This window comes from Octopus bimaculoides, chromosome 15, assembly GCF_046866305.1.
Source record: "Octopus bimaculoides isolate indiv1 chromosome 15, ASM4686630v1, whole genome shotgun sequence".
NCBI classification, from domain to species: Eukaryota; Metazoa; Mollusca; class Cephalopoda; order Octopoda; family Octopodidae; genus Octopus; species Octopus bimaculoides.
In genome coordinates this window covers 8,616,906-8,644,315 of record NC_142942.1, presented here as the reverse complement: position 1 = coordinate 8,644,315, position 27,410 = coordinate 8,616,906, and the positions used below count along the sequence as shown (strand labels likewise).

Sequence of the window (27,410 nt, the reverse complement as noted above, 5' to 3'; positions counted from 1 at the left end):
TACGAATAGCGTTTTGTTTTTATAAACAACAGCCAGAATAGACGTTATTCGCGGCAGAACTCTGTACACTATACGCTTTTGAAAATCTAATGCGAAACCGGTCAAGTGTTTTCCTGTATTTTAAAATATAATTAAATTGAAATTAATTCTAATATACTCTCCGTGCATTTTCAACTTCATTTCTCATATTCGTCCACTACTTTGGATTAATAACAATTGATATATATATATATATATATATATATATATATATATATATATATATATATATATATATATATATATATATATATATATATATATATATATATATATATTCAACAAAATCGATGTTTAGACATGGAAAAAAAAAAACATTGTACAGTAACCATTAATCATATTATTACTTATTTTTGAACAAACAACTTAAGAGAAACATAGATAAATTTCGACATGTAAATTATGCTTAATTGGTTCGCCATGAAATAGAAATGGCATTGTATGGGATTGCGATCAATCAAGTGATTAATGCAAATGCTTGTAAATTCGATTTTATTTTAAATTTTCTCAAAATCTTTATTTAAAGTTTGATAGCATCACATATTGGGAGACAACGAATATTACTTATTTTCTCCTTAAAAGTTTCAAAATAAAAGTGTATCCGAAATAAATCTGTTTTATAAAAAGACAATAGCCGTCATTAGCTAATATTATCTTAAGTATTTTACCCAAAATGTCAGATAACATCTCACATATTTCGGTTCTATCTGATCTCAGAAAAGCATAGATGCCCGATGCCCCCTGACCGACTTCAAGTAAGAGATTCACTAAGAAGTACAATAATTAATATCATAGACGAGTTGAAGGTGGTGAGCTGCCTGAACCGTTTACTCTTCGGGCAAAATGCTTAGCGGTATTTCACCCGTCTTTACATTCTGAGTTCAAATTCTGCCGAGGTCAAATTTGATTTCTTTCGTTCCGGGTCGATAAAATAAGCAATAGTTGAAACCACTATTATAGATGACTTGGTGTTAAAAGTTTAGAGAAATATTTAGAGAAAGAAATACTGACAGAAAATATTCATATTTGGTGATGGTACGTTCACAATCCCTTGCTACATATGATCTTTGGTGATGGTACGTTCACAATCCCTTGCTACATATGATCTTTGGTGATGGTACGTTCACAATCCCTTGCTACATATGATCTTTGGTGATGGTACGTTCACAATCCCTTGCTACATATGATCTTTGGTGATGGTACGTTCACAATCCCTTGCTACATATGATCTTTGGTGATGGTACGTTCACAATCCCTTGCTACATATGATCTTTGGTGATGGTACGTTCACAATCCCTTGCTACATATGATCTTTGGTGATGGTACGGTCACAATCCCTTGCTACATATGATCTCTGATGATGTCACCTTCTTGCTGTATAACTAAAACGTGTATGAATGATACTCCATATTTGTACACTGAGTGGTATACGGCAGTTCAATTTAAAGGATTAGGCATCAGTTATAAATTGCTTCTGCTGTTTACAGCACTGAACTATGTTTCTACGGTTCACGATCGTAAGGTCGTGGTTTCAATTTCCAGCGATGCGTTGTGTTCTTGAGCAAGACACTTTATTTCACGTTGCTCCAGTCCACTCAGCTGTCAAAAACGAGTAGTACCTGTATTTCAAAGGGCCAGCATTGTCGCACTATTTGACACACTGAATCTCCCTGAGAACTACCTTAAGGGTATGCGTGTCCGAGGAGTGCTCAGCCACTTGCACGTTAATTTCACGAGCAGGCTGTTCCGTTGTTCGGATCAACTGGAAACCATGTCATCCTAACCGACGAAGTGCCAGTAGAATACATTTATAGTTATACTAATTCAGTCATTGAATTTCTATTATTTTGACATGAATATTGTATCGTTCTAGTGAATATTGTATCCTCCTTCGGCTTGTTGTATCTATGGACTTTCTAAAGTTTGGTAACAAGAAGAATCGGGTTATGCTAGAGATCAAATGTAGCAACTGAATATTTTCTACCTGGTCTAAGTGAAGCGGGGCTTACTGAAAGTTGTTGGCACTCCGTCGCTTACAAAGTCGAGGGTTGCAGTTGTACCGATCAACGGAACAGCCTGCTCATGAAATTAACGTGCAAGTGGCTGAGCACTCCACAGACACGTGTACCCTTAACGTAGTTCTCGGGGATATTCAGCGTGACACAGTGTGACAAGGCTGACCCTTTGAATTACAGGCACAACAGAAACAGGAAGTAAGAGTGAGAGAAAGTTGTGGTGGAAGAGTACAGCAGGGTTCGCCACCATCCCCTGCCGGAGCCTCGTGGAGCTTTAGGTGTTTTCGCTCAATAAACACTCACAACGCCCGGTTTGGGAATCGAAACCACGATCCTATGACCGCGAGTCCGCTGCCCTAACCACTGGGCCATTGCGCCTCCACTTACTGAAAGTATTCGACAAATAAACAGTATAAAATCTCTGTTACATCATATAAATAAATTAAAATGTCCTTCTACCTCGAGGCCTTTACATGCAAACAAGTATGGCTAGATTTAGAGATTTTCAGGAAGAAGGTTGGATTCTAGATTATTAGAGCAGAGTGGAGAATGATTATAAGAGCAAAATGAAATGTAATGAAGACTTGTTTTTGTCTGGATTTTTAGAACTTTGCAACGTTTTGTGAAAATTTAACTTTGGGAAGAATGGGGCCTTCAATTTAAAAAATGAATTTTTATAAATAAAAATTCGTTACTGAAAGTGATGAGAAAGGGACAATTAAATCTGTCGATATTTTAAAATTAGAATCAAGCGGATTTTTCTTTTTTGTTTTATATCTAATTTCGTTCTCTCTTGTCTCGGCAGAATTGGTCAAAGAACGTTAAATTTCACATGACTGTGAGAAATAAAGGGAAATAAGAATTACTTTAATTTTTCTTATTGCCTCCCTTGGAAGTCTGTACCAAGCATGGCGTCGAAAAAGCAAGTCCAGAGTAAGTAAACATTATATTTATACGCCTTTCGATATTATTTTCATCTCAGTCATTTTTAACACAACCTAGCATAATTCTTTTTATGCCATTACTGCTTTTATACCTAGTATATCTGTGTGTATCTCTGAAATCAGCTGACAACTTGTGTTGTGTTATGATTCGAATACGAGATTTGTGTAACACGTCATTAAGGAAAAAAGACGAACTCAGGAAGTTAAAGGAAATTACATTTTATTCATTAAATTAACTGTTTATTATATTATTTATTGTTGCTTAAATTTACTATGTTCCTAGTTATCGTTAACTATTAATCTTTTTGCAGTTTGTTTTGTTTTTCCGTGTCTGTTTGCTTTATCTTTTATGTTGAGTATCATGCCATCACATTTTGTCGGTCTTATGCCGACAACCGAAGAAAACAATATTCCTGGATTACTCCAATTGTTATTTAAATCTCCCTCCTCTCTGTCAGCCCTGACTGAGTAGACAGGCCAACTATACCCAGAGCTATTGTTGCTGTGGGTCTCTTGGAAATTTTAGAGCTATCTAGAGTTGCACTGTCTAAAGTGTCCTAATTTTAAAGCCAATAGAGTGTGATTCGAAGTAGTTTGGGCTGCTATTTCTGGAAGGTGGAGTAACAGAGTAGAGTCTTTTGTTTTCCTTCTTGGCTTGTGTATTACTCTTCTATTTCTTTTATTATACAGTGGTGGTTTATGAAGTTAATCACTGCCATAAGACTCACACTTATAAATACCACTCAAGCGGCCTATCTGCATTTATGATTTTTGCTTCTTGTTTGAACAATATAATAAATGTTGTCTCATATCGAGTCTAATTATTGTCGTCGGTTGCTTAGCTATGCCGTTTGTCAATATTCACACGGGGACAGGCGCTGCCCACTATGGACGTTTTCAATCCTAGACGAGTGAGGTCGATATCGTTGACAGTCACTGTATGTCGTCTAAATAACTGTGTCATCGATATGTCGGTGGTTGTGTTGTCGATGTTTTGAAGTTATGTTGTTTGTATGTTGATAGTTGTGTTGTCTGTTGGTTGTTATGCTGTTTGTATTCGTGGTCCTATCGTCTGCTTCGATTGTGATTTCGCCTATGTGCTTGTTGATGATGTGTCGTGTCTGTTGATGTATTTTTCAGTTGTGTTGTCATTGTGTATGTGGATGGTTATGTCATTTGTGTGCTATATTGGCAATTGGGTCAGAATTCATATTAAGACATTTGATCCACAAATAACCCTATCTATCTACCTGTATTTAGGCCTCATCTCCTGACCATAACTATATGACTACAGCGATTTGTCCTGGGCCAAGGCACATAACTCTGTTTACCCCAGTTAGCTTGGCTGACAAAGGACCATTCTACTTCCTCTGATACTTCAGTATCCATAGCAGAACAACTGCTTGGCCATTAAGCAAGTATTCAAATTTTTGAATAACTTGTCATTATAAGATAGATATAAAGCTGTTAAGGTATTAATTAAAACTTTGGAAAATTAAATTAAAACTAGAAGAAAAACTGAAAGTAACAGAAACATTTTATTTACTTTTATTGCTTCATATTACTTTCATGGTGTTTTGTCATTGCCATGACATTATAGTGTCAGTGTCACATTATCATTGTGTCAACTCCCTGTTTTTTAGTGTGGTCTCATCATCATATCATAATTATGTCATATGTCATCCTCATGTTGTCAGCTTCATGTTGTTGACATGTAACAATGTCATCTTCACTTTTCCATGCTTACATGGGTCAAACAGACTTTGGTCAGGTAAATTTTCTATGGCCTGATGTCTTTCTTGTTGAGAACTCTCACCTATTTCCAAGCAATATTTCCCATGACCAAGCTTGTTTCTCCCAAGGAAGACCAGATATGCTGTACAGATTACATGTTTTTGTTGCTTTTTTACTTGTTTCTTGGAGACGAATATGAATGTAACCAATCGATACAACCGGGAACTAACAGTACAGTATAGTATGAACGTTATTACTGTTTTGCCAGGTGACGTAAATTAATACTGTATCTAATATTTATTTAATATTTTAGAAAGACTGATGTATCATCAGTAATGATGTAAGATGAAACGACTTAACCAGTGGTATATATGTGTGTATATATATATATATATATATATATATATATATATATATATATATATATATGCCCCTCCTAATGCTAACTACCTCACAGATAGAGAGGAGGAGGGAAGGGGTAGGACACATACACACACAGTATGCTTCTTTCAGTTTCTCTTTACCAAATCCACACACAAGGCTTTGGTCAGCCCAGAGCTACAAAATACACTTGCTCAAGGTGCTGCTTTGTGGGACTGAACTTGAGACTGAATGATTTGGTACAGCAATGCCAGTACCAACTGTGTCATCTTTATTTCATCTCCTCTTCATGTCATCATTATATGATTGTTTTCTCATCATCATATCTTTATCATGTCATCTGTATGTCTTTGATTTGTCCTTATGTCATCACTCACTATCATCTCATTATAATCTAATGATCATGTGATTGTCATGTCATCTCCTCTTCACATCATCATGATATGATGACGCTCATTTCATCTTCATATTACATTATACTATTGTAAAAATTGTATAATATCCTCATATTATTTTTATGGTATCATCATATTATCATTACACCTAATCTTATTGTATATTCAGATCTTCCCCTTCATGAAATGGATACAAATTTGATGTTTGAAAAATTCACAATTCAAGAAATACGTGAAATAGAGAAGAAGAATCGGTAAGTTTCTCGAGCTGACACTGCATTATCCTTTCATTGTTTCTCTTAAAAGATCCTACCAGTTCACATTTCTTATAACCTTTCCATGTCATCTGCCATATCCAAAGCCTCCAAGTATGTCACAAAGCCATCATGTTAACCAACATGTCTTTTGGTGTCATCATCCATGGTAATCATTGTTGAAGCAGTCTTCAGAGGGTTCTTTAGTGTACAAAATGAAATACATTGATGACCATTGATGTCTTATACCATTAATAGTATAATGTTCTCTGCTATGATATAAAGTTTTCCTCTTACAAATATATAATGTCTTTCTTTTTTACTTTGACTTTCAGACTGGATATAGAACGTAAGAAGGAAGAACTGCGTGTCATGGTTGGGTAAGCATTGCCTTATTTCTTCATTATATGTTGTTGCATAGCCCTGGGTCAGCTGTGACTGAGTGGATCTATGGTCCAAAATATTTTATCTTCGACCATCCGATGATTTTTTTATTTGCAAGCATAGTGTATCCAGGATTACATTATCCAATGTGTAAGCACCATTTAATAGGACAAAACTGTTGAATTTTAATTTATTTCATGATGTATGGGCATTTTTATCACACAACAGCAAGAAAAGCATTTTTCTGATGCTTTGATACTGCCTATATATATACATACATATATATATATATATATATATATATATATATATAAAATATATAGTTTTAGGAAAATAACCAAGTTTCAAGAACTCATCGATGAAAATCCACTATCACATATTTACTTTGTTTTATATTATACTCATTTATTGTGCTTTTAATTGTTAATTTTTCTATATGTGATAGTGGATTTTCATCGATGAGTTCTTGAAACTTGGTTATTTTCCCTAAAACTATTTAATTTTGATTTTTTATAAATTGATTTTAATTGAGTTTTTACCTGTAACTTTGGATTTTGTCCCTAATATTATTATATATATATATATATATATATATATATATATATATATATATATATATATATATAACCAATGCTAGCATGGAAAGCTGACGTTAAATGATGATATATATATTATCATCATCATCATTAACATACATTTTCCATGCTGGCATGGGTTGGATGGTTTGACAGGAGCTGGCCAGCTGAAGAGCTGCCCTGGCTTCATAGCTGTCTTGGCATGATTTCTACAGCTAGATGCCCTTCCTAATGCCAACTACTTTACAAAGTGTATTGGGTGCTTCTATGCAGCACCAACAGAGGTGTGTTTATGTGGCATTGGTACAGGTGCACCAGCACTTATGAGCACACAAGATTAGGATTGCTCATATATATTATATATATATAAATGCATGCAGAAATTATTAAGAGATTAATTAAAGAAAACATACAACTATCCTAAGATTACCCTCATACTGCATGTTAGCAAGGTCCTCTGAAAATCTTGCACCCTGAAAGTACCCATGAGCAATTCAGTGTTGGATCAAGCAAGAAACAGCTGTCTCCTTTCTCTGGTTTTCCAACCACTAGTATAATGGCCTCTGCTCCTTTAGGCAGGCTATGCTCATGTCACCCCTACTCATGTATTCTTGATTTTCTTAAACTTCTCATGTCCCGTTCTACCAGGCTCTGCACAAATCTCTCTCTGTTCCTTTCTTTTCAATGTTGGCTCATATCTTTTCTGGCAAGCGTTGACTTGCAGAGGTTCAAGAGGAATATTAATGGTGTCAATCTTACAAGTCTAGGAGTCTTTGTATAGATCACAGACAATAGTATCTCTTTCTCCAGACCAAGCAAAAAGAATAAACAGTGATGGTAATTTTTTTTTTTTTTGTTATTTAAATACAATTCAGTTTAACAAACAATAAGAAGTAAGACTTCATGTGTCTGACTTATGTTAAACAGCAAATGATTTTCTCTTTTATTTGCAGAGAAAGATACAGAGATTTAATTGAAGCTGCTGATACCATCACAGACATGAAGAAAAGTTCCCAGAATGTAAGTATTTTGTTGTTGTTTTTGTTATTGTATAACTCCAGATCAACCGTGGTTGCACAGAGCTAGAATTAAAGCTGTTCAAACCATGGTCATTCAGAATCACATTTTACAATCTGTGATTTGAAGGAAATTTTGCTGCTATTTCTAGTGAGGTGAGTGACTCTATAGAGTCTCTCTCCCTTTTCTCCATTGGTTTGTGTAAACCTTTTGTTGGTTCCAGCTAAGCTAATTTTTGGTATTTCTGCATTAACAATTGCTGTGAGTTGAGACTGTTAGATTGCTACATCTAGGCTGAGAGATAATGTAGTCATGAATTATTGCAATTATTGCACATTTCATATAATTTTTACTTTATCCGAGATTGGCTCTGATTGAGCTGGAAGGCTTCCATATAATTGTCCAACTTGATATAAACAGCAGCCATACTGCCTGCATATCATACACTACAATCTTTAAAAATTAGATAGGCTGTCTGTGTGGTTCAGAAGCTTGCTTCACAACCATATGGTTCTGGGTTCAGTCATACCATGCAGAACTTTGGACAAGTGTCTTCTACAATAGCCCCCAGCTTGACCAAAGCCTTGTGAGTGGATTTGGTAGATGGAAACTGAATGGAGACCATGGTATATGTATAGTATTTTCTATCTAAGTTAAGTGTAGATTGTATGATCCTTGTATACAAATTGTAATGTTGCTTGATTACAAATCATAGGCATTGAAGATGTTGGATTTGGGAAGGCGTGCATAAAAGTGAGCTGAGCATGCTTCACTGGTTGTGTAATGTTAGTACAAATGAATCATGCAGTACAAATTAACTGAGAGAAAAACCAGATGCAGTATGCAAGTGAGAAGACTAATCTGGTACAGACTTGTGTTGCAGTATGGCAGATGACATTGGGTGAGAATATGTCAAGCAGTCCAAGAAGAATTAAACCTGTGAAACAGAAAAACCCAACTTAGACATGGATGCTAGTCTAAGGATTGATAATGCAGTTGATTAAAAGGATCCCTCAAAGAATGAAATGTTGTGCTAGAGTAAATCCATCCCAACATGCAAACTTGGATAAAATAATGTAAAAATGCTGATGAATGGATTTTTGTAGAAAGTATTTTAAAATTTTGTTCTGTTATCCTTACAGGTAATGAACTCAATCTCAAAAATTGAAGAACTCTGCAAACAATTAAAACAGAACCATCTTGCAAAAGGAACTTCTTACATCCATCGACCTTTAGCTGACAAAAGCAGGTCAGTTTTGTTAAGTTTTCGTCTGCAATATTAACTGTTATTGACAGTTAGCTGCATCACCTGCCTTTTATTATTTGTAATATGAATTTAAACGTTTTGATATGAGGATGGGCCAAAGTGAAATCTTGCATGAACTTTCCAGCTGACCTGTGTACAAACTCACTTGAAACTACCTTCTGTGGTTCTGCTACAGACCCTTCTATTTAACGTGTTCATTCATAAATTAAATCCTTTTTGCTTTAATTTTATATAAGCACTTGTTGGTTTCAGCTAAGCTAATTTTTGGTGTTTCTGCATTAACAATTACTGTGAGTTGAGATTGTTAGATTGCTACATCTAGGCTGAATTATTGCAATAAGTGCACATTTCATATAATTTTTACTTTATCCCAGATTGGCTCTGATTGAATCAGAAGGCTTCCATATAATTGTCCAACTTGATATAAACAGCAGCCATGCTGGTGAATTATTTTCCAAACACCAGTTAATAAAGAAGAAAATTATAGTTGTTTTACTAAACGCCTAAAAGTTTTTGACTACTTTTTCAAAATTAAGTAAAACATTGCATTTCATTAGAAGTTCTATATTGATAACATCTCTCTCTCTCACTTTCAGAAAACAAACAGAAAACCACTTCTACAGTGTAGCTTCACAAATCAAGTTGCTTCTTGATATGCCTGAAAAGGTTTGTACGATTCTAATGCTTTTATTCTTTTTCTTTTACTTGTTTCAGTCATTTGACTGTGGCCATGCTGGAGCACCACCTTGAAGGAGTTTAAGTTGAACAAATTAACCCCAAGACTTATTTCTTAAGCCTAGTACTTATTCTATCAGTTTTCTTTTTTGCTGAACTGCTAAGTTTTGGCAGCGTAAACACACCAACACAGGTTGTCAATGGTGATGTGGTGGGACAGACACAAAGACACAAGTGCACACACACACACACACACACACACACACACACACACACACACTTAAAATTCAGAAAATGGAGATGTAGCATTAATATAATTTATTAACTGCAAAAATTCAACATATTCTCTTTCAGTTGTTTCGATTTTGGCCAAAGAGTTAAATTCCGGTAATTAAAACATTTTATTGGGCAAAATCTTATCAGAGGAGTAGAAATGACATATCATTGGGTTATTAGATGCTTAAACTGGCCAGATCCAGCTTCTCACACTTATCCTATAATGTCATTCTTAAAATAAACAATCACATCATTGAAATATCGAAGCCACAAGATAATAGATGATAAATTCAAAACAATGTGAATAAACAAATATTTCATTCAACAGAATGATCTGACTATTAAAGGGTTAAAATCGCATGGATTTAGAAGTCGTGCCTCCTGAATTGAATAATTTTTAAAATATAAAACAACAGCTGGGAAGAGAATTAAAGTATTGGTAGGATTGATAGTGTATTGAACCTAATACACTGAGGTATTTAGCCACATCTCTTTACATTTATAGTGAAAATCCTATCCAAGTCAACTTTGCCTTTCATTCTTATTGGGTGGGGGTTGATAAAATAAATACAATTGAAAATATTGGTTTCAAATTTTGGTACAAGGCCATCAAGTCTGTGGGTAGGGGTAAGTCAATTACATCTACCCCACTACTCAACTGGTACTTATTTTATCAACTCTGAAAGGATGAAAGGTAAAATTGACCTTAGTGGAATTTGAACTCAGAACATAAGGACAAATGAAGGATCTTTTTTAAAACGGGGGCCACATTTTTCATTAACGAAACACTTTGAAACTTGGAACACTGGTAGAATGTGTCATATAAAACATCTTTTTCTCTTAGTCTTCTTAAAAAAAAAAGAAATCCATAAGTTATTCCATGTTAAAGTTGTCGTATTTCTGTAATTTCAACCAATCACTGACGTCCATTCAGCTGATATACATTAAGTGCCGACTACATAAACAAACGATTCTGAAACAATTAACCCTAACCCTAACCCTAGGGTTAGGGTTAAAGCAAATTTAAAATGAAAAAAAAGCAAATAAAACGAAGGTATGGAGATTAAATACGCTTTACACCGCTTAATCAGCCAAAGGAGTAAATGTAAACAACTGAATACTTGTCAGTGATTGGTTGAAATTATCGAAATAAGACAATTTTTTACATGAAATAAATTCGAATACAAAAATATTTTTCTGTTCTATAACACAAAATAGATAAGTATACGAAGTTTGAAAGTCTTTCCGTACCAAAAACACTACGTAAAACATTAATGAAAAATGTGGCCCCCGTTTTAAAATAGATCCCAAATGAAATACCTCTAAGCATTTTGCCCAGCATGCTAACATTTCTATTGTTGTCAGTTTATTCTCTAAGATTTGCGGTCTTCTGGCAATGCAAGAAATCAATATTTACATGAAAAATTGTATGTTTCTTTTTTTTTTTTTAAATACTTTTTAATAACTTCATCTTTGTTATTCTTAGATGTGGAGTGCTGTAGACAGCCAGGAATTCCTTCTTGCTGCTCAGGCCTTCTTGTTATCACGTCACGTTCACACTGGATTGCAGTTAGAGGCCCAATGTTCTGCCAGCATATTGTCTTGTTTCCCTGTACTCAGTCGACAGTGGACTGCCATCAGTCACTTCAAAGCTACTATTCTTCAGGTAAAAACAAAAATTATTGTTTTTAACAAATACCCCCTCAAAGACTAAATGAAACCAAAAACAAATAAAACTAACAAAAAGTATAAAAATATGTACTGCTGATGCCATACAGAAAGCAGAGCGTAGTGCAGTCCTCTGGCTTGCCAGCTCCTGGCAAGCCATCCAACCCATGCCAGCATGAAAAATGGACGTTAAATGATGATGATGATGATGATGATGATGATGCTCAGCTGAATTTCTGTGAGGTACTGAAGATTTAGCACAGTAGAGTTCCTTCAGCTATAGAATAACCTAACATTGCTGCTACTGTTATTATATTTTAGCCTCAGGTCAACTACGATTGAGCGCACCTATGATCAGGCATGTGCCAGTTGTGACTTCCCTACCTTTTTGTATATTAGTGACCACATTGTCCAATTTAGCTTTTGCGATAGTAATGAGGAAGATGTAGTTGCTATTTCTAACTTGTGTGACCATATAGAGTAGAAGTTCTCAATATGGGCAGTATTACAATTCTCTGCACATAGTGTAGTGGTTAAGAGCGCGGGCTACTAACCCCAAGATTCCGAGTTCGATTCCAAGCAGTGACCTGAACACTAATAATAATGATAATAATAATAATAATAACATCGAAAAATACCTTAGGAATGAAAACCCAGGTTCGAAATTTCCCCAAGACATTTGATGAAGGCTGGAGGGTATATCAGCCGAAACGTTGTGTTAGCAGCAAACAAGATGAGGACACATATCCGTCAAATGTAAATAATGTAAATAATGGGCAGTATTGTCCCCAATACTGGGCATGTGAAAGTGGGTGTTAGACTTTAGGGGGAAGTGGAGTAACATAATTAACATGCTCAATTTTACATATAATAGTAATTATACATGATAAAACTGGTAATGATTATTAAAATAAAAAGAGATTTCATCAGGCACAGGTAAGTCATTAACTTCAATGTATAAAGTAAATTTACACCTTTTGTCTGTCACCAAATCATCATCATCATTATTTTGAGTCCACTTTTGATGCTGGCATGGGTTAGACAGTTTGACTGGAACTGGTAAGCTGGAGAGCTACACTAGGTTCCAGTCTGATTTGGCTTGGTTTCTACAGCTGGGTGCCCCTTCCTAATGCCAACCATTCCGAGAGTGTAATGGGTGCTGTTTACATGTCACTGGCACAGGTGTTTTTATGTGCCATGACACTGGCCACGACTATGATTTCACTTGGCTTGATGAATCTTCCCAAACACAACAAATCGCCAAAGGTCACGGTGTGTATTAATTTTTTTATCATTTCACTGTTAAAAGGTTATACAATTCATTCTAATTTTATAAATTATCATCCATATTAAGTTGGTTTTGTCATGACACTTCACTTGCCACTTAGGTGGGCACTAGACAGCAACTACTTAAAAGGGGGTGCTCTATATAAAAAGGTTAAGAACCACTGATATACAGGGTCCTTCATGTACAAGAGTCTCTCATATTTACCTCAGGCACCTTCTGTGGTAGAATGATCATATACCACCTGGTTTATGTTATACTAATATGCTGGTCTCCAAAAGACATTCCTCTTAAATATCTGCTCATGGTAACCTATTGTGTGCACAGGCCTTCCCTACTTATTCATATCTGTATGCAACTTAATTCTTTTGCATCTTTTAATCATTGCCTGATAATGTTAAATTCTTGTTAAATTACATTTCTGTATTTATTTGCTTAGGGATGTCGCAAACTGTTAAGAGAAGTGAATGCAACAGACCAAGTAAGTATATCCATGTTCTTTGCTATTTTGAATCATCATTAGATTCTTATGTTAGACAATGCATCAAAAGTCAGCGATAATATACAGGGTGTCCACAAAGTCTGGGTATATGGGGATTAACACATACTTTCAGAAATTATTATTTCTTATATTCAATTCTTTATGTTATGATTTTATTTACTCCATGTAGCCAGACCTTGTGGACACCCTGTAGAATATGGCTTACTATGCCATTTACTTTACTGTTTATTGTATATGGAATATTTATGCTGTTTGCTTCCAAACCACATGGTTCTGGGTTCAGTCACACTGCGTGGCACCTTTGACAAGCATCTTCTACTATAACCTCAGGTCGACCAATGCCTTGTGAGTGTATTTGGTAGGTGGAAACTGAAAGAAGCCTGCCATATATATATATATATATATATATATATATATGTGTGTGTGTGTCCCACCACCACTTGACAACTGGTGCTGGTGTGTTTATGTTCTCATAATTCAGCAGTTTGGTAAAAGGGTCTGATGGAATAAGTATCAAATTTAAAAAACAGTAAATACTTGGGTTGATTCATTTGATTAAAATTCAACAAGGTAATGCCCCAGCATGGCCACAGTCGAGTGTCTGAAACAAAAGATGTAAATTATTGAATTTATTAACGGTCATCTTTTTAAATAAAACATATTAATGAAGATGAACAATATTAATTCATCATCATTGATATGTTTAATAATATTAAATCCTTTAACAATATATCATTCACTTATCATTTTGAAGAATATTAATATTCATTCTGTAAACAAAACAAAACAAATAATATTTGCATTAAAATCATCAAATATAATAACGATGTTTTCACTAATTATTTTTTTCTAAGGTTAAGTCAGGTGATTATAATTACTGTGGTTGACTGCATGCTGTAGCAGTAGTAATAAATCATTATCACCATCATCATCGTCATCATCATCATCATCATCATGGTGATCATCGTCGTATTCATCATCATTGTCATCATCTGTAATTTTTTTTCAGGCTAATGAAGAAGCCTGTTAATGGTTGCACAGCTTGCTAGTAATAGCAACCAAATCTCTCTCAAATCTTGAAAAACACAGAATGGAAACTTTGTACAATATAATCCTTTCTGCTATAAGTACAAAGTCTGAAATTTTGCGGGAGGGGTTAAGTTGATTACATCGACCCCAGTACTCAACTGGTACTTAATTTATCAACCCCCAGAAGGATGAAAGCAAAGTCGACCTCAATGGAATTTGAACCTGGAATGTAAAGACAGATGAAATGCCACTAAGCATTTTGCCTTGCTTGCTAATGGTTCTGCTAGCTCACCACCTTAACTTTGTACATCATAATGTCCCTCATACAGAGAGAAAGACTCAAAATTTAGTTTGACTTTCGTCAGAATGGAAAAGTGGCTATTAAAACAATGATGATGAGGATGATATAGCTGGCTAGATACATAGATCACCAAAAGGCAGCGAGCTGGCAGAAACGTTAGCACGCTGGGCGAAATGCTTAGCAGTATTTTGTCCGTCTTTACGTTCTGAGTTCAAATTCCGCCGAGGTCGACTTTGCCTTTCATCCTTTCGGGGTAGACAAATTAAGTACCAGTTACGCACTGGAGTCGATGTAATCGACTTAATCCCTTTGTCTGTCCTTGTTTGTCCCCTCTATGTTTAGCCCCTTGTTGGCAATAAAGAAATAAGATACATAAATCACCATCATCATTGTCATTCCCTAATGTCTGTTGTCCATGCTGACATGGGTGGATGGTTTGACCAGAGCTGGCAAACCGGAGGAGATGCACTAGGTTCCAGTCTGATTTGGCTTGGTTTCTATGGTAGGATGTGCTTCCTAACGTCAACCACTTTACAGATGGTGCTGGGTGCTTTAATGTGGCACTGGCACAAGTGGTCTTTTTACATGGCACTGACACAAGGCTCTTGCAGACCAATCCTGCACACATGAGTATTACACTCACACACAGACACATATATATACATATATTTATATATACTATTTTTTTGTTTTTTAGCAAATCGCAAATGCACTCTGCTCTATCCTCTTACTGGAAGATTGTACTCCACGACAAGTTTTTAATGAATTCCTTTTGGCTAGAACTGTGAGTATATAAACTAGTTGGCATTTCATTTTTCATAGGAAACTGTTTGCTTTTATTATTGTTTCTACTTGCTAGATAACATGTCATATTTTTAGATGAGATTTAACAAGATTACTTTTTTAATCCTAATAAAACCTTAGTAAATATCCTAAAATATTTTGTAAATTTTCAAAATCTAATGCTTTGTTTATTGATTTTAGTTCACCAGCTTATTCTGTTCTGAAACTGTATGGTTTGGTGCTATTTTAACCCATTAGCATTTAAACTGTCAACGTCCAACCCAAATATTCTATACGCTTTATTTTCAAACAGGCCAGATCTGGCCTATCACACCAACCTTACAGTGTCATTCTAAAAGTATACGATCACATCATCAAAATCTTGAAGCTGTGAATAAATAAACCTTACTGTTGACAAAATAATCTGAATACTAAAAGTTTAAGGATGGAGCAATCTTTTAGGTTTCCTCCCAAAGATGTAAGCTTGAAATGTCTGTGGTTTGGTTTGTTACTGTTTAGCCACAGGGAATAACCTCGTTGAGATCTTCAAAATCATGATCATCTTTGTTTTACCCATTCATAAAAAGGACAATTTTGCTATGTTGCACAGTATTTACTTAAATTTTATAATATTGATCACTTTCTGAAGCACTTCTCTCTTTATTGAGTGGCTGTGGTAAGTAGCTTGTTTACCAACCACATGGTTCCAGGTTCAGTCCCACTGCATGGCACCTTGGGCAAGTGTCTTCTACTTTAGCCTCGGGCCGACCAAAGCCTTATGAGTGGATTTGGTAGATGGAAACTGAAAGAAGCCCGTTGTATATATGTATGTATATATATATATATATATATATATATATGTATGTGTGTGTATATGTTGTGTATCTGTGTTTGTCCCTCCAACATCGCTTGACAACCAATGCTGGTGTGTTTAGGTCCCCTTAACTTAGTGGTTCGGCAAAAGAGACTGATAGAATAAGTACTAGGCTTACAAAGAATAAATCTTGGGGTCGATTTGATTCGACTAAAGGTGGTGCTCCAGCATGGCAGCAGTCAAATGACTGAAACAAGTAAAAGAAAAAGAAAAAAAAAAGGCTATTGATAACTTTTCTCCACTGTTTTTAACTCTGAGAGTTTTTTTTTTCTGTTACTCTCCATTCTCAGCTCTGCTTCAGTATCCCACCTCCAGCTATTCTTAGGGCATCATCTCTTCTGCTACCAAGGGACACTTTGCTGGATTTCCACAACAGACAGTTGGAGTCTGGACAGCTCGCTGTTATCCAGCTCCATGTTAAACCGTCCAACCCATGCCAGCATGGGAAGTGGATATTAATGATGGTGATGATGATGATGTTGATGATGATCCAACATCTATACCCAGAAACTGGGATGTGTCCTGTTACTTGTATGGTTTGAGAGCTCCAGCTCAGGCTGTCTGGTCATGCTGCTTGATTTTCTGAGTTGGATCCTGCATATCATGTTGTCTTCTCTGAGGATCCAGCTGGAGTGGCAACTCATGTTGGTCAGCCACATAACACATGGTCATGGTGGATGAGGAAGTATCTTATAGAGAGGAGGACCGATTGGGGCACTGCTCTGAGGGTTTCCCATGACAACCGAAGCGAATGGTGGATGCAGCGATGTATTATGAGTTACTGTCGGTCGCATTTTGTATCCAACCTACAACTCAGAAACTTGGATGTGTCCTCTTTCTTGTACAGGATGTGCTGGTCAGCCACATGTCACATGATCAAAGTGAATGGGGAAGTGTCTCATAGAGATGGGGACTAGTTGGGGCACTGCTCTGAGAGTTGCCTGGTACAGCCTGAGCAAATGGTAGATGCAACAATGTGTCGCAATGACACATGCCCCCTGACCTCTCTTCTGCCTTCCCTGTGGCTGTTCATGTACTCTTTGCTTATAAGCTGGTCAGATGGTCATGATTTAAAATCAAGACCTTAACCCTTTAGCATTCACATTATTCTGTCAAATGTAATGCTTATTTATTTACATTGTTTTGAATTAATCAGGCATTATCTTGTGGCTGTGAGATTTCAATGAGATAACTGTTAAATTCTTAGAATGGTATTGTAGGGTTGGTGTGAGAAATCTGATCTGGTCAGTATGAACATAAAACAGATATGGCCAGTTTAAAAGCTAAAGGGTTAATCAGACCAAATGATTCTACAATTCCTTATTCCTTTTTCATGTAGGACTTCTTTATAGTCCTCAAGCACAAGTCTTTTGAATATGCCATGCATGTATAATTCAATTATAAATGTAGAATTAAGCACAAACTATGCTCAGAAATACATAAATGCATTTGCATCTAATCAACTTATTGTTATTTCACATGAAACCCAAACCCTCAGCCTCTGGGACATCTCTTTTGAGAAACACTGCATTAATGGGTTAAGCACTTGTACTTGGCTGGGAATAAGAAACAGTTCTATAAATGCTATGTAATAGACTACCCCTTATTCATATTATGAATATTTAACCCCTTAGCATTCAGATTCTTCTGTCAAATGTAATGCTTATTTATTCACATTGTTTTGAATTAATCATGCCGTTGCCAGTACCGCCGAACTGGCCCTCGTGCCCGTGGCACGTAAAAAGCACCCACTACACTCTCGGAGTGGTTGGCGTTAGGAAGGGCATCCAGCTGTAAAAACTCTGCCAGATCAGATTGGAGTCTGGTGTAGCCATCTGGTTCGCCAGTCCCCAGTCAAATTGTCCAACCCATGCTAGCATGGAAAGGGGACGTTAAATAATGATGATGATGCATTATCTCATAGCTTTGAGATTTTTATGATTTGACTGTATAGTTTTAGAATGACACTGAGTAGATGTGAGAGGCCAGATCTGGCTGGTTTGAACATAAAACAGGTAGAATATTTTGGTCGGATATGGCTGATTTAAAGGAATATAATTTTTTGTTTGTTTTTGAATTTGGAAGCTATTTAATCAATTTTGTCTTTTTAAATTAATATCTGTTCTGGTTTCCTTTCTTCCTTCCCTTCCTCCCACAGAATGCCGTTCAGCAATTGTTCCATGTTTCCCAGCAAGGTATTGGTATCAAACAACAAATATGCCTTGTGGTTCAGCTAATTGTAAAGACAGTGCACCAGATATATACAGTCTTCTACACTTCAGACAGTGAGGTTCCAGCTTCTGGTGAAGGTTAGTCCGCAATTCTCACAAATAAGCTTGTTTTCTTTTCTTATTTTATGTTTCATATTCATTGATCCATGCTAATATGGTGAGGTAATTGCTTATTTTCATTATGAGAATTGTTTTGCATGGGTGCACCTACCACAGTGGTAAAGCACATTGTCCTTGTAGGACACTTTTGACAAGTTTCTTCTTATATATATATATATATATATATATATATATATTCGATGACTGGCACCTGTGCCAGTGGAGCACTAACAGCACTGTCCAAGCGTGATCATTGCCAGAGCAGCTGTCTGGCTTCCATGCCAGTGGCGTGTAAATAGCACCATTTGAGTGTGATCGTTACCAGCGTCGCCTTACTGGCACGTAAAAGACACCATTTTGAGCGTGGCCGTTGCCAGTACCCCCTGACTGGCCCTCGTACTGGTGGCAGGTAAAAGCACCCACTACGCTCTCAGAGTGGTTGGTGTTAGGAAGGGCCTCTGGCTGTAGAAACCTTGCCAGATCAGATTGCAGCTTGATGCAGCCATCTGGTTCACCAGTCCTCAGTCAAACTGTCCAACCCATGCTAGCATGGAAAGCGGACGTTAAACGATGTTCGCCTGACGAGTAGCATTTGGATAAATACTACTTCCGAAGTTCTGCTCACTGTGAAACATATGGATTTTATCTACTCCATTCCTTGATTTTGGATTTCTGTTCTCATACACAGCAACCCTTGCTGCTAACCATAAGCTTTAAAAGAATTTTTTCAGCTTATCGAACTTTGACATTGGAAAAATTTACAACCTTCTACATCAATAAGCCACTATTATTCCTGAAAGTTGTTTTTTATACCTTCTATGGACTACTTGAAACTTACTATCTCCCTACACCTTGATACTTGGATCTTACCTTTACAAATATACATACATACATATATATGGTGATTATATGAAGTGTAGCGCCGCCTGACTGGCTCCCATGCTGGTGGCATGTAAAGAGTACCATTCAAGTGTGGTCAATACCAGTGCTGCCTAACTGGCTCCCGTGCTGGTGGCATGTAAAAATCACCCACTACACTCTCAGAGTTGTTGGTGTAAGGAAGGACCTCTGGCTGTGGAAACCTTGCCAGATCAGGTTGCAGCCTGATGCAGCCTCCGGGCTTGCCACTCCTAAGTCAAACTGTCCAACCCATGACAGCATGGAAAACGGACGTTAAACGATGATGATAATGATGATGATTGGCTGCATGCTTCTCTGAAATTGACCAAATTGATGTAGATGTCTGGTAAGAATGCAGTAAAATTTGAAAATCCATTAAGGTTGCTCATCATTTTTTTAGTTTACAGAAAAACGGTTAAATTAACTGTATTTACATCTACTATATAATTTACATATATTATATCATAACTTGATGCTGTGTGACCTGAGATCCCTGCTGACAGGTCTTTGATATTAAATAAAGTGTTCACACTTATGATATGCAAATCAGAAGCCCCAGTTTTCTGTAATTGTTGAGTATATAGATAGGCTGGCTGCCTGCTTCACTGGGATCGGTCAAATTCATGAAGATGCCAATATCATTTAAAAACTGATTAAGGTTGTTCATTTTTTTTTTCAATCTATGGAAAAATAGATAAAAATTAACTCCGTTTATATATTTATTATATAGGTTACACACACATTTATGTGTGAGTGTGTATGTGTTACTCTCTTAACCATGACATTATGTGATAGTTTTAAAGTAGCGTCACCATTATGCATTGTCATTCATAAAAATATGACTGTTCAATCTGAAAACAGATTGGCGACAGGAAGGGAATCCGGCCATCGAAAACACTCAACTCCATATGATCCATGCGACCATAGAAAAGGCATATAAACAATAAATAACAAAATAGAAAGTTAATTTAGCAAGGGAGGCAACTCTGAAGAAATTTCTTGGAATTATCTTCCTTAGAGCTTTTTTTTTTTATATATATATTACTTAATTTCATTATATTTCTTTCAGTTCAGAAATTTGTGAAGTATAAATACGAATAAAATTCCAAATTTATAAATACTGTTTTTATTGTTTATTTCTTTCCAGAATCTTTCAAATTATACAGCATTTTGGAACATGTAACTAAAACTACACCGAAAAGTAAGTAACATGTTACAATTGTTAATCGTAGTGAAGATTATTCAGACGTGAATGTATGGTTGTTGAGCAGTTGATTCCAAAACACTGTGGTTGAATCCTTGTGAAACCTTGGGTCCATAAGTAATTTTTGAGTGTCTGTGGAAGCTTGTCTCACGTGTGGCTTTTCAATCATGTGGTCTTGGGTTCAACTCTGCTGCACAACACCTTGGACAAGTGCCTTATGCTATAGACCTTGGGTTGACCAAAGCCTTGTGGGTAGATTTGGTAGACAAAGCGAAAGATGCCTGTAGTATGTACATATATATATATATATATATATATATATATGTGTGTATATATTTATGTGTGTGTGTCTGTATTTGTCATCCTGCCATCACTTGACAACCAATGTTGGTGTGTTTATGTTCCCGTAACTTAGCAGCTCAATAAAAGAAACAGAATAAATACTAGACTCGCTGTATAGATAGGCACAAGTGTGGTTTTGTGATAAGAAGCTTGCTTCCCAACCACATGGTTCCAGGTTCAGTCTCACTGTGCGGCACCTTGGGCAAGTGTCTTCTACATAGCCTCAAGTCAACCAAAGCATCGTGAGTGGATTTGGTAGACAGAAACTGAAAGCAGCCCATCTTGTATATATATAAATAGTTATGTGTTTGTATTTGTCCTCACCACCGTCGCTTGACAAGCAATGTTGGTGTGTTTACATCCCTATGACTTATCAGTTTGGCAAAAAAGACCAACAGAATAAGTCAAAGTTGATTTCTTGAGTAAAAAAAATGCCCTTGAAGGCGATGCTCCAGTATGGCTGCAATCAAATGACTGAAATAAGTAAAAAAATAAAAGACTATATATATATATATATAAAGTATAAGGAAAGGAAAAAATATAAGCAAAGACGATCCTTTAATTCAAAATTGGTACAAATCCAATACAGATTCTACAAGTTGTTTCAAAGCCTAATTAATTCAAAATAAAATGAAAAATAATCCTTTTGAAATCACAAATTATGCTATTCTTCAGGAGTTCTGTATTGGAATGAATGGGTTCAACCAACAAAAACATAAAGACCTTTACGATAGCCCAGAATATCTATATAGGTTACACACTCAAACACACACGTATATACATATACAATATATATATATATATATATATATATACACACACAATAGCCCAGAAAGGTTTGTGCTTTTCCGGGCTATTGTAAAGGTCTTTATATTTTTGTTGGTTGAACCCATTCATTCCAATAAAGAATTCCTGAAGAATAGCATAATTTGTGATTTCAAAAGGATTATTTTATGTTTTGTTTTTGTATTAATTAGGCTTGGAAACAACTTGTAGAGTCTTTATTGGATTTGTACTAACTTTGTTTTAAAGGATCATCTATGTTTATATCTTTTCCTTTCTTTATATTTTGTTTATTGATTATACAAATATTGAATATATAGTTTTTTATATATTCTTTACTTGGATTGAACCGGTGGTTTTGGATGTTTAATATCCCTTTGGAGGATTTAGGTCCTTCTTTTATATATGTATATATATATTTATATTGAGAAAAAGAAGGCAGTCGGAATTTTGGATAATCCCTTATTAGTGCTTTCGTTTGTGTATGAACTCGTCAAGACAAAAATCAAAATCAGAATAAGGCATTACTAGTTGAGTACAAAGTGTAATATGATATCAGATAAATAACAAGAAATCATGTAGTTAGCTTATGGCTATTTTTGCTATAAGATGTTGTGCATCTTATGGCAGAAACAACTGTAAGCTAATGAATTTCATTGCTTAATTTCCTGTTTCTTTGTCGAAGGTGCTAATAAAGGATTATCCAAAATTCTGACTGCCTCTTTTTTCTCAATATACAATATCTGTACCCCACTTCAAACATGTATGTGTGTGTGTGTTTAACTGTATGTAGCTTTGTTTTGATATCACCTGATATCTCTCAAAGAGCATCGTCATCATCATGATACAAGTGATGATCTTTGATTCTAGTCTTCCACAGAAAACGTATCTGGTCATGGGAAATAATATTTTGCTTGGAAATATGTGAGAGATGGTGACAGGAAGGGTGTCTAGATATTGGTAGAAAATCTGCCTCAACAAATTTCATTTGATTAATGCAAGCATGGAAAGTGGATATTAAATCATCATCGTTTAACGTCCACTTTCCATGCTGGCATGGGTTGGACTGTTTGAGTGGGGACTAGTGAGCCAGATGGCTGCACCAGGCTCCAATCTGATCTGGCAGAGTTTCTACAGCTAGATTCCCTTCCTAACGCCAACCACTCCGAGAGTGGTACTTTTACGTGCCACTGGCACGCGAGCTAGTCAGGAGGTACTGGCAATGGCCATGCTCAAATGGTGTTTTCCACGTACAACCAGCATAAGTGCCAGGAAAGCAACGCTGATAATGATCATGCTTGAATGGTATTTCTTACACGTCACCGGCACGAGGGCCACGCAGCGGCCCTGGCCACGATCACGCTCGGATGGTGGGTGATACATATATGTATCGACATGTAAAACTGTTAATCCAGACATGCTTTTTCTCTCTTTGTTTTCTTTCCTCATTCTTTTCTGTTAAAGAACATAAGCTTGAAACATCAAAGGCTTTTCCATTCTGCCTGAGTGTCAAACTAATACACCTTGTTTGTTTTTCCCTTACCTGTCTCTGTCTTTTGGTTCTTATATATTTGTACTATATATATATATATATATATATATATATAGAAAGAGAGAGAGAAGAAAAAGAAAGAATAGAATCTGATCATAATCATGGATATTGTGATATCAAAATTAGTGGGTTCAATACATTCAGGCAATTCTTATATTATCAGCTAATTATTGTTATCTAAAAGTAATCTTAATTAGTGGCCTTTTCTTTCTGTGTGTCTCTATATAGCAATATTCTATAATTTTTTTCTGTTTACCTAATTTCAGTATATGTATATATACACGTATCTAAATATATTATATTTTAATATTTTGTTTAAGCATAGCGAGACTAATAATGTGGTGTTAGAATACAATATACATACATTTCAGAATAAAGCATTAATTGAGTACAAAATGTAATATGATATCAGATAAATAACAGGAAATCATCTAGTAAGCTTATGGCTATTTTTACTATAAGATGATGTGCATCTTATGGCAGAAACAACTGTAAGCTAATGAATTTCATTGCATAATTTCTTGTTTCTTTGTCATTTATTTAATTTTGTGTGTGTATGTGTGTATATATATATATATATATATATATATATATATATATATATATATATATATATATATATATGTATATATATATATATATATATATGTATATATACACCAGTCCATCAGCATTGGATGGCTGAATCAGAGTCACTGGACAAAGATACCTTGAAGTATTTATTCCATCTTCATTACATCCCTATGCTTCAAAGTGGTCTTAGTTATTGAATATATAGATATTGACGAAAGAAGTTCTAGACAAAAGTACTGGGGTCGGTAATCAACTGAAACCTTAAAATGTTGGTGCCCCAGCATGGCCACGGTTGAATGAGGAAAACCAAGAAAATAATTAGTATATATGTACACAGTAAATTAAAATCTCTGATGACTGTCCTGACAGAATACTGCACAAATAACTGAGAATATCTAAGGAAGAATATAGCGAGCGGGGGGAAAAGATGGTGGAAGGGACAACGGTTGTAGATGTGAGAGGGTGTTGAGAGTGAGGTATGATAACAGAAAGGAAGTGATAGCTCATGACAGAAAAGTGTGAGTTAGTTTGGGAAGAGATAATATATATATGTACATACCTACATCTACATGTATATATAGATGCATATCCGGGTACAGGACGTCAAAAAAGGAATGGGACCAAAGCACAAAAACGGACTTTTTTTACGGACAACAGAATGAACACATAAGGAAAACAGACGAGCCACTTATGGAACTTTTCCTTCATCAGCTGCCTCTATTCTAATCTAGGTGTTTCGAAGATGAGGCAGAACGCGCTCTTAGAATAGTTCTTCCCGCGAATATATATATATATATTTTATACACACACACACACACACACACACATAGACAGAAATTAGTCATTGCATTGATTGTCACAAACCCTTAGAAAAATGCTTCCCACATGCTTCTTGTGAATTATTGTAAGCAGAATGATGATGAATTTAGTAAAATATGTAGGGAGCCCATTGTGTATTTATGTGTGTTTGTGTGGTGCGTCTTTGTGTTCCCCCCCCCCCCCCATTTCTTCACAACTGATGTCTGTGTGTTTATGTCCCCATAACCTAGTGGTTTGGCAATAGAGACTGATAGAATAAGTACCATGCTTAAAAAACAATGAAGTTGATTCATTTGACTAAGAGCTCTCAAGGTGGTGCCCCAGTATGGCCATGTTTTGACTGCTGAAAAAAGTAAAATAATCAAAACCAATTGATGTAAAATTTTGATGGAAGGCTTTAATTTAGATTGCTTTACAAGAAGCAGCTTGTATTATAAGAACCAGTGTTGAAGGTTTGAAGAATAATTCAATTCTAATTTTAGAAAATTTGAAGATTGAAAGCACATGACATTCAATGTATATCTAAATGTAAGAAAAACTGTTTAGGTCAGAGGAGATTTAGAAAAAAATTACTGAGCTGCTATAGAGCCACACACAATGAAAAGAATAGATTGAAACATCTGTTTTATAGTATTGATAAAAACACAAAATATATTTTTTTTGGAGGTTGAATCCAGTTAAAAAATCTCATGAAACTCTAAACTACATACATTTCATTTCCTGCTTGGAATTACAGAAAATGAATTTTTTTTTTGTTTTTTTTTTTGTTAGTACCTTGACACCAATTGATATTTATTGGTGCAAGCTTGGTTGTTTGGTTTAGAAGTATGCTTCCTGGCTTCATGGCTTCTGGTTCAGTCCCACTACTGGGCACCTGGGGCAAGCGACTTCTGTTATAAAATGTAGGCTGCCGAAAGCAGCTTTGTGAGTGTTTTCAGCAGGTAGATAGAAACTGAAAAGAAGACTGCCATGTATATATATTTGTATGTATGTGTGTGTGTGTGTAGTGTGTACGTTTGTTCTTCTCTTTCTCTTTTTAATTTAGAATAAATTTTCACCGACCACCTACTTGGTATCAAGGAAAGCATCTTGTTTTGTTCATCATCCTTTAAATCTTTATGTATGTATGGATGGATGGGTGTCTGTAGTGAGTGTATATTTATATCTCTTTGTATGAGCATCATGTGATAGTTGTAAATGAGTGCCATTCTCATAGAAACAATGTCATTCATTTCTATTATTTTGTGAAAACATGACTGGCTGTGGAAAAACATTACCTTGCTTGGAAACCTGTCAGGATTGGTGACAAAAAGAGGACATTGGGGCTGTAGAAAACTGACCTTAATAAATGAGAAATTGGACATTAAAATGACAATGATGAGGTCAATCTGAAGAGAAATTAATTATTTTTAAAACATTGCTTTACTTAGAATTTAATCAAAACTCCTTCCAAAGACTCCTCCCCACCACATTCTTGATAATAATCCTTTCTTATTTTGGCATAAGGCCAGCAATTTTGAAGGGTGGGAAGTTGATTTCATCGATCCTGGTGCATGACTGGTACTTATTTCATCAACGCCAGGAGGATAAAAAGCAAAGTTGATCTCAGCAGAATTTAAATTCAAAACTTAATGATGGACAAAATGTTGCTAAGCCTTTTCTCCAGCATGCTAATGGATTCTGTGCCTGCTCACTTTAATAATAATTTCTTCTATAGATACAAGGCCTGAAATTTTGTGGGAGGGTGCTTAGTCAATTACATCGACCCCTGTGCTCAATTGATGCTTATTTCATCAGCCCACCCCACTCCCCAAAATAAAAGGCACATTAAACTCAGCAGAATTTGAACTCAGAATGTAAAGACGGATGAAATGCTGCTAACGGTTCTGCCAGCTTTGCTGCCTTAATAATAATAATAATATTAATGGATGTATGGATGGATGTCTGTGTGAGTGTGTATATTTATGTCTCTGCAACATCTATAATAATAATACTGGGTTGATGCATAATTATTGTGGCTTTTTCTCAACAAATTTTATTCAACAAAAACAATATCAACAGTTAACAAAAACATCTTTAAATGATTATTCCGGAGCATATTCACCATCTACTTCAATTACTGCTTCCCATTTGCTTAGCAGACAGCCAAACTGTCACTTAAAGATGTTTTTGTTGAATGTAATTTGTTGAAAAAAAGCCTCAATAATTATGCACCAACCTAATAGTAATTACAATAATAATAATAATCCTTTTTACTAAAGGCATAAAGTTTTGAGGAGGGGATTAGTTTATTACATTGACCCCAATGCTTCACTGGTACTTAATTTATCGACCCTGAAATGATGAAAGGCAAAGTCGACTTCAGCAGAATTTGAACTTAGAATGTAAAGATGGACAAAATACCACTAAGCATTTTCCTCGGTGTGCTAATGACTCTTGATAATAATGATAGTAATGGTTTCAAATTTTTGCACAAGGCCAGCAAGTTCAGGGGTGGGAGTAAGTCAAT

General features: G+C 35.7%; 1 protein-coding gene across 2 annotated transcripts in view; it reads left to right on the top strand.

The window, feature by feature from the left end:
- Nucleotides 1-2,936: 2,936 nt before the first annotated feature.
- The window catches only part of LOC106878966 (conserved oligomeric Golgi complex subunit 1), a 266,492-nt gene continuing 242,018 nt past the window's right edge, over nucleotides 2,937-27,410 (top strand). For both annotated transcript variants that reach the window (XM_089363366.1, XM_089363367.1), the window contains exons 1-11: nucleotides 2,937-2,987; nucleotides 5,678-5,762; nucleotides 6,098-6,142; nucleotides 7,675-7,741; nucleotides 8,881-8,987; nucleotides 9,602-9,671; nucleotides 11,443-11,622; nucleotides 13,349-13,390; nucleotides 15,439-15,525; nucleotides 18,557-18,707; nucleotides 20,776-20,829. In XM_089363366.1, the coding sequence (XP_089219492.1) occupies nucleotides 2,963-2,987; nucleotides 5,678-5,762; nucleotides 6,098-6,142; nucleotides 7,675-7,741; nucleotides 8,881-8,987; nucleotides 9,602-9,671; nucleotides 11,443-11,622; nucleotides 13,349-13,390; nucleotides 15,439-15,525; nucleotides 18,557-18,707; nucleotides 20,776-20,829 (913 nt within the window). In that variant the 5' untranslated portion in view covers nucleotides 2,937-2,962. The remainder of the gene's footprint in view (nucleotides 2,988-5,677; nucleotides 5,763-6,097; nucleotides 6,143-7,674; nucleotides 7,742-8,880; nucleotides 8,988-9,601; nucleotides 9,672-11,442; nucleotides 11,623-13,348; nucleotides 13,391-15,438; nucleotides 15,526-18,556; nucleotides 18,708-20,775; nucleotides 20,830-27,410) is intronic.